This window comes from Meleagris gallopavo, chromosome 17 (genome assembly GCF_000146605.3).
Source record: "Meleagris gallopavo isolate NT-WF06-2002-E0010 breed Aviagen turkey brand Nicholas breeding stock chromosome 17, Turkey_5.1, whole genome shotgun sequence".
Taxonomy (NCBI): domain Eukaryota; kingdom Metazoa; phylum Chordata; class Aves; order Galliformes; family Phasianidae; genus Meleagris; species Meleagris gallopavo.
This window is the reverse complement of record NC_015027.2, coordinates 3,351,013-3,360,141: the sequence shown is the minus strand read 5'-3', so window position 1 is coordinate 3,360,141 and position 9,129 is coordinate 3,351,013. Positions and strand designations below refer to the sequence as shown.

Below are 9,129 nucleotides of genomic sequence, written 5' to 3'. Positions count from 1 at the left end.
AATGAACAAAATCCCAACATACCATCACCACCAGCAAAAAAAAATTTAAGTTCAAAATGTATGTAGAGGTCCAAATAATGGCAGTTACACGTAACTAAAATTGACGTTTTGAAATATGGTTAATAGATAAAATAGAAAAGATTGAAAGAAAATTAGCTGGAAGATTTTGGACAAATGAAACATTCTATTAGAAGCAAAACTGTAGCTATGTACATCTTTTTCTCTGCTGACAAAGTCTGTCCATGCCAACCCTTACTCAAATTACCATTGGTGTTATTATTTCTGTATTTTGATCTACTCCAGCAACTGGAAATGTGAACATTAGTATTGACATCAAAACAACTTCAAATGACTTTGGCAGAAATGAAACTCAATAGCATGTTTTTATGTATTATAATGAATATTGAGAAGATGCACCTTGTGATAAAATATGTCTACTTGCAAATTAAAGAACAAGCACACCAATGAGGTACTTAAACAGCCATTTAGTTCATGAAAAAGATCAACTGTAACGTGTACGGACCTTGACAAGGAGTTGCATTAATCTAATATAGTGGGAAAAAGTAGTGTGACTCACCAGTGACAAGAAGAGGAAGCCAAAGAAATCCTATTCAGTGTCAGTGAGAATGATTAACTGTTCAGGTTAATCAAACTGAGAAGGGAATGGTAGATTCTCTGCATTTCAATTACCACAAAATTAAGGCTGGATTAAGGCACTTAAGGAATACAAAAATAGTCCCAAGCTTGATGTAAAGGCAAGGAAGATGGGCTGGGATTTTGGGGTGAAAATAGGAACTAGTTATGTAGCTGTGGATTTAGTTTCTTTAAACCTAGTGATTGTTGTGACGTGTGCTTTATCACTGTAATTTGCTGTTATATCTTACTTTCATTTCCTTCTCTTACCTTCTGCAGGAGTTCAATTTCCTGCTGTTTGGCGTTGAGGACAGCCAAGGCTTGCTCATGCTCCAACTCCAGCTGTTGCCGCCGTTCAGCAGCCTCTCGCATATGCTGTTTCAAAGAATGGAAGACGAAACTATCAGGGGATTCAACGTATCTTACTGCGTCCCAGGACTGCAGATGGTCAACACAAAAATATTCTGGTATCACTTTTAGACAAAAGAGAATCTGAACAGAATCTTAAATTGGTCAGTACCAAGATGAATATTGTCACTGCTAAATTCAGGCATTCTGACAGCAGTCTCTTTTAGGAGATCTGACTGTCACTGCCAGCAGTGTGGCCTCTATGATGCCTAAGTGAACAGAAGTCTTCTTATCCATCAGTTACATTTTTATACGTGACGTTTAAACTGAAGTAAAGCTTGGAAAAAAATTAGCTTGACAATTCCCTAAATACCTCATTATCTAGAGTTTGTTTCTGTCTTCCAAATGATGACCCCTCAAAAATAGCTTACTTTTGTTATTCTCTGCTCATTAGTTATGGTAAATCACACAGAGTAAAACAAAAACAGATTTAGAAAAAAATGACTTCATGATATTTAAAAAATAGTTTTAAGAACAGTTACAACTAATGATTCAAAGCAGTATGAGGCACACTTCTTGGGAAGCTGAACAATGTCAAGATACCCTTTTAGATAGAAATCTTTTTCATTACAGGTTATTATTCTCTCAACAGCACTGTACCATTCAAACACCCTCTTTAATAAATCAGAGCTAAGAAAGATCACTAGAGATTCTGATATCTTTTCTGGCAAAATGGGTATTACAGATTTGTATTTTCTAAATTACATATTCTAACACTCTGTTCTGAGACACAGTGCCTTATCTGCACACCATGAGCTATTACACAGAACCTATTAGGAATATGCAGTTAGAAATATATGGTGGCAGTTGTCTCAAACAGGCCAAAATATCTCTTATATACAAAAGAAAACTGTATCCAGCATATTGCTGACTTTTTAGGAGCTGCTAATTCTCTGCTACATGTAACTAAATAACAAAGAAGGTCAGCATAGTGAGGCTGTAAACATTTCTGAGCTATGCTTATTATTTAGAGTTTATTTAATAATAACCAAAAATGATGGTTCAATTCTCTTCTCAACTAAACAAACTGTCTATTTTGCTGACTACCACCACTCAGTATTTAAATTAGCATGAAGCTACATTTACTGAGCTCAGCAGCTGCCATTAAATCTCATGTACAACTTGACAATGAAGTGACTCGTATTCAAGAAATGATGAAGCAATCAAGACATTTTCCCACTGCTAATCTAGAAAAGCTTTAAATATTAAAAAAAAAGTCTCAATTCAAGATTTACTAGAGGATTTGGTACAATTTTTTTAAATTCGTGCTATTTTTAAAAAAGCTACTAGAGGACATTTATAAACCTTTGGAAAGATCAATAAATAATTAATGCAGTGACCATACAGCAAATCTACAACGTGTAATAAAGAAACAGATTGTGATACATGATCTGTGGTTCTCCCCCGCTTTTAATTTCTCAGTTTCCTTAAATAAGAATGTGATAGATATAGTTGGCAGATTTTAAGGCCATTTGGTCAACTACACTAACCCAGAAGTCACTCACGGTGCTTTAGTACTACTGTGATCTACTTAATACATAAAGCAGGAAGGAATCTCTTCACTCCAGCATCTGTTCCTTCCTTGGCACAGCAATTAAAGCTCCCCCAAAGCAGAAGACATTCCCTCTCCTCCCACTCTGCTCACAGATTGGTTCTGTCTGCAATCTATTTCACGCTTCCTATCCGCGCATCAGCTGGTGTCATTTCCTGTTCCGAGCCTGAGGGGAACAGGTTAGGGGAGTGTAGGAAGATTGCAAAGACCACTGGAAGATCAGCAAGGAGGAAGTTCTGAGCTGCTGAATTCTTTCTCCTTCTTCCTTCAAGAGTGGTTTGCATGATCACATTGCCATCAGCTTGTGTAGGTGGTGGCAATCCATTTGCCCTTGTAATTGATATCATTTGTGAGGAAAATTAGAACTTTCTAAACATGTAAATTTGCACTTCCCTTTTTGCAACCCTTCTAGGGGTCATAACAATGTTATTCTAACATCAGAAAGCAAATCCGTATCTAGAAGAGCACAGACAAATACAGTAAGGTCTTCATATTTCAAAACAACTGGCGAATAATCTTCTGTGCTTCAAAGAAATTGTGAAGAAGGAACCTTTTCAGTGTATCTTTCAGATCAAAGGTGGGAACCCTGCTATGCCACAGAGAACTAACTGATGACATCGTGGACATCTCAGTTTTCATTAGAACTTGTGCTAGACATTTGTAGTATAAAACGTTTCTGAAATGGCTCTTAACAACCCCACTTGTTTTTCCAGCTTCCTTATGGGCAGCAGGGAGATGTGACAATGAATAGCTTACCAGCTCCAGCCCACTCACTTCTTACACACTACTACCTGCAGCTGCAACCAAAACAAAGTAACTAATTATATCTTACAGCAGAGATTTTTACACTTCCATAATGTGCAGCTAAACAATGCTAAAACAAGCTCAAATGGCTTTTAAGTACTAGAGTTTTGTTCCGACACAGAACTCATACATGATGTTGAATGGGGAGCAAATTTAATTTTCACCCAAGTACTTTTCTGCTCAAAGGACTTGTCATCTGTGCGTGCAGATGGGTGGGCACAATTTCAGTGACATGAAAGGGAAAAGCTGGCTGAACACATCAGAAAATCAGAACTTTTCTGTTTCAGAGGCACAGAAGATTCCCATGAGTTAGCTAATTCAGCAATTTTTCATCTTTCCTTTTCAGCTTTGTTGATATATCCTGAGATAATAGAAAGTAAACTATACTTCTCTTCTGGCAGAGAAACTAGGTTAAGTATTTCTCAAAACTTTCCACTGGTTGGAAAGCTACAAAGCATTTTTTAAACCACAAATTTCCTGAACATACGAGGACACATGAAATACACAATTAACTGCATCTGTCTGGACAAGCTTTAAGGAGGATTTGGAATTTCAATCTCTCCAAGGTATACTCTGACAGCTCACAAGCATGACAGCATCTTCAACTATACATTAAAACCTTTACTGAGAAATGCACTTGTGAATAAAAACACATTTTTGAATTTTTCTAAGTTGAAAAGGAAGCAGCAGATTGATGATATACCAACAATTGTATCTTAGAAAGCAAGTCTGGCTAGACACCACTGATTTATAATTAACACCATAGACACCATTAATTTATAATTAATTAATATGAGGAATATTAAACACGCTATAGAAGTACTGCATCACTGGACTTCACAGTGTCATACATACCTTTAGGACCTGCTCTAAGTTCTCCAGCTTGGCTTGGAGCTGGTGTTTTCCCTTTACAGCCAAATCTCGTTCTTTGGTTACTCTGATAAGGGTTTCTCTAAGATGGTCATAGTCTGACTTCACCTACAACAATAAATACATGATTAATCCACGAATACCTTTGAATATCTGAAAAAAACATTTCTGTATATGAAAATGAAACAGGAAAGAAGTTCAAAGAAAAAGGAAACAATAAAAGGTAGATGGAAGGGAATGTTCTTCTGTGAGGAAATTGCATGCACCCCAAATTGGTGTATAAAGGAAAGTCATTTTCTTTCAGAAAAGTCTAAAAGCAGGCAACCAAACTGTGGCAATGCATAAAGATCTCAAGTTGAATAAATACATGTATTATACAGTAAATACAGTAGATGACAATCAAAGCAATTCCTATATAAAAATGGACTGAGCTTTTGGTACATACTGAAATGTAACTCACACATTTTAGTTCTCCTGAACTATTCATTAGTTTAAATTGACATCAGGACAAAATCAAATACAGGACAGTGCACGATCAGCCCGTGCTAGTATTTTAAATCAGGGTCTCTATAATACTGCAGGTTTTTAAAGGATCAGATACGCACCAAATAGGATTTGGTTTCCTATTTAATATATTTGGTGCTAACTTAACCATTTCAGCATGTTTATAGGATTTCATAGATCACCAGCAAAATCAACTATTTTATAAGTGCACACAGAAAGCAAGAAAATATAACGATGAACTACTTTATTCCACCATGGAAAACGCCTTTCTTGACTTCACAATGGATGAGATTCTGATTTATAGGAAATAACACAAACAGTTTATGAGTTTATATGCTATACTGATGTGTAACACTAGGATCCTTACACAGCTCAGATCACATCAAAAATAACAATTTTATGTTAATAATGAAAACTCATCCATAATAAGTATTTTCATAAAATGTTCACATTCTGTTTCATAAATACTGCTGTTCCCTCTCCGCAATGCTAATAGGAGGTAAGAAAGAAAAAGAAAGAGCCAAAATACTTTCATGGAACAATGTTCCAAGAAGCTCCTGTTTTCCTTTGTTAACTGCAATACAAAGTGTAGAAGCATGAACAATGCTTGCAGGATTACTGAATAAGGACAGGCAAAGCAGTGTGAAGAATTGGGATAATGCTTAGACTTGCTTTAATCTAGGTGCAGCTCATCTTTATTTCTAGCTTCAGTTAGGAGAAGTGACAAGTTCTTTTTACAATTTAATTACCGTAATTCCATTTTCTTTAAGAACCAAAGGCATTAAGCAATCTCTGACATGGATCTCTCTGAGATATTTTCTAAAGCGATGTTTTGGAAACTGATTCAGCCAATTTGCCTTCTGGCTACAGTTTGTTAATTTGCAAATTTCACCATGGACCAAACAATCTAAATGGTTGCAGCCAGATCTCATATTTGTCTTTGTAAGAGGGCACTTGAGAGTGCAGTGGACTAGAAAAAAAGAAAGAAGAAAATGAAACAAATCATGTTTTCCACAAGAACTGATGCAATTATCGTCAAACTCAGGATTTTTTTTTCCCCATGCACAGATTTTCCTTCTCCTCTTCCCTCATTTCTTGATAACTAAGGAAACTACTAAACAACTGATTTTCATAATCTATTAATTTCCTGCATCCTTCGTATTGTATTTCATTGCTCAGATCAGCCAATGTATATTGTTGAAGAATAATGGAGTGGAAAAAAAGAAGTAATGAAATATCACCTTCAGTGATGCAAGTTTGTTATTGTTTGATCCTCAGTTAATTTACTGAGAATGAATGAAGTAGAATATTTTGGAAAAGCTTCAGGAAAATATTACTTAGGCTTTAATTTTCTCTGCCTCTGAAATACTTGATACTGGCAACCTTTGTAAAGAATCTTCTAAAACTAAATAATCACTGCAGTCTGAATAATTCTGGGGAGCAGGTCAGCATGGCAGCATTCTGATACACATCCTTCCCTTTTGGCAGTAGAGGGTCTATAGGAACAAACAGTACCTGTCAGACTGCTAATGTAATTTGGGAAGGAAATGAATCAGGGAGAGGTAGAGTTGCAGATATTTTACACATCTCGGGATTTTTGTTCAGCATCAAAGAGCACATACTCAGACTAATGAGAATTTAAGATCACTCAAGTGATAATCCGATTCTCTGCTTTCTACACGTCAGTCTTTGAACAATGTTCTGTGTATATTTTCATTTCCCAGGTCGGAAACTAACACAACTAATTCTACCAGTTGCCTTCTGATAATTTGTTACTTTTAGCAACACTAATAATTCTAATATATTTCTGCAGGGCCTTATTGCCAGGACTTCTTCCTTCTCAATATTGTATATCACAGAGTAGCATGATAAATGTATGTAAATAGCATAAAACTTGATGAGTCTACCTTTTTGTTCGTTTGCTTTTGTGTGGATGAAACTTGTCAAGTGCAAATGCAATGCTCCCTACCATTGTTTAAGAAGTCATAGCATATGCATGAACTTGAATTACACAGACCACATCAAAACATCAATATTCCCAGTTGACCTAAATTGAGTGCCATCGTAAGCAGTTCTAGTTTCATGTCAGAAATTAGGGAACATTTTGATCTGCAACGTTTCTCTGTTCAGTGCATCAACAAATTTATTTTTCATCTCACAATTTCCCACTTACTAAACTTGTCTTCATTTGTGTCAGTCAGGAAGGCCAGAACTCTGCTCAAGTATATTTCACTTTCTGAACTCGTAAGAGCCAAAACTACTTACATAGACCAGGAAAATAAACTGCAGGTTTATTTTGTTACATCAGTGAATAACTGTCAGCCAATTGGTGAAAGAAATTCTATGAGAAATGATAGTTCTCTTCTACTGACATGTTTAGGTTGAAAAATGCTCTCTGCCACTCACAAATTCACTGTGTTGTACATAAATCACAAATGCTGAGCTATGACTACTGTGCCTGAATACAGAAGTGCACCTTCTGCCCTCACTTTAGACTTCTCCAATATGTTAACTTTTCACACCACTGATATTTTTAGAAAAAAACGATTCAGAAACAGCCACGAAAATGGTATGATATCAGGTATCATAGAAATAGATTCCAAAAAGAGTATTTTTATATAAAAACACTACCATGCATATTCACTTGAACAGAAAAACAAGTCAAAGCCTGGTGTCACTGCACTTGTAGGGATACAAACTTTTTCACCAGAACTCTGCTCCAGAAATGTAACTTTGTTCCTCTTATGCAGAGTAACAACACAAAACTGCATAAATGAAGTACAATTTTGTTCTTATTTGGTGCACTTGAAAGTAGCACAACTCATACTTGCCCCTTTCTCAGAGCTGAATTTCAATAATTACATTGTGCATAAATGAGCAGTTGTTATATCTGTGCTACACAGCAGAATGCATAAACATTCTCCCAGCTCCAATTGCTCGGATAAAGTTGGCCTGCTTTTCAGGTCAGCTCTCAAGGGGGAAAAGAACAAACTAGGTTTTCCCCTTCAGGGCTGAGCTCTAACTCTATTGGATTTCTGCATTCAACATTCATGTGTGTTTAGTTTCATGCTTTCTTAATAGTAAGAAATAATCTAAACCATACAATCTATCCTCAGTCTCATTTTATGTATGGTGGAAGGAGAAAAAAAAGAAAAAACAGCAGTTCCTTAGAGATCTTGTTAGACAAGCAGGAACAAACAAGGTTTGTTAACAGCCAAGGTATGCTTCAAAATTCCTCATATCTCACATATTTTTAAAACTGTTGAAAGTGAGAGGGTATACTTATAGGAAGTCTTTGATCCTACAGAGGCTGGGATATAAAAACCAGTAGCACAGACACACAGAATTTTTGTAATGTGTCCTGCATAGTATTTTATAGTCATAGTATGATAAATCCTGACATCGTAATGGTGAAAGGTAATTTTATTATTAACTTAGCTAATGTGTCTAAGGTTGATACCACAGCTTTATATTTTAAATTGCGCTTACTAGGTTTTTCAGTGTTTCTCAAGCTCTTCAGAAAGAAACAAATGTTACCTATAATAAAGTATTATTAACCATGTAAGTCATCACTTTCTGATAGTAAGAGAGCTAATCTTCTTACTGACACCAAAGTACTAAGCCTTCACTGCATTAATGCTGCATGCTATTTCTCTGCCAGCTAGAATATAAAACTGCCTATGTAAGTGTTTATGTGATTTGTGAACCAAACAGTAAGGGTGGTGTGTAAACAGCAATAAAAAGAAGAGAAAAACATTAAGGAGATGAAGACATTCCAGATAGATGGATGAATAAAATTGAGTAACTCTATGATCCACACCTTCCACGCAGTATAACGCACTGTCATGCTGCTTTTGTATATAAAAATAATTTATATCCTGACCAACTAAAAATTTCCAGTCTGCTTTGATATTGGGTGCTACATGGAAAATTTTGAGTACATGCACAGCCATCTCTAAATCTCACTATTTTGCTTTATCTTAGGACTAAGTCAGACCTCCTTTGGTTTGGAAATAGAGTGCTCTGTGACACATGTGCCAGAGATATCAAAGCATGCAGCTACCACCGTTTTGCAAGGCTTGGGGATGGGCTTTCATCAGCGTCTGTATGAGCTACAGCTCTTCTGATGTGAATGAGGTTGCTGAGCAACTCACTTAAGCCCTGTAGAAATCCCAGATTGGAGTTTTATTTTTAGCTAAATGTAGCCTTGTAAAGTGGCTGGTTCATGATGTTTCTTCCACTGAATACATATGTGATGAGGTAAGGCATGTCAGTCCATGCTACTTAAGCCACCCAGAATTTGCCACAGATAAAAATCACAGTACTCAGGAAGATCTTTTGTCCTGAAACAGGCAAAA

General features: G+C 36.2%; 1 protein-coding gene across 4 annotated transcripts in view; it reads right to left on the bottom strand.

Annotated features, from left to right (window-relative positions):
* RIMBP2 (RIMS binding protein 2) overlaps positions 1–9,129 on the bottom strand; it is a 122,426-nt gene that overhangs the window by 42,299 nt on the left and 70,998 nt on the right. For all 4 annotated transcript variants that reach the window (XM_010720044.3, XM_010720045.3, XM_010720046.3 and 1 more), the window contains exons 8-9: positions 4,253–4,375; positions 904–1,008 (exon numbers count right to left, since the gene is read on the bottom strand). In XM_010720044.3, coding sequence (XP_010718346.1) covers positions 904–1,008; positions 4,253–4,375 — 228 coding nt within the window. The remainder of the gene's footprint in view (positions 1–903; positions 1,009–4,252; positions 4,376–9,129) is intronic.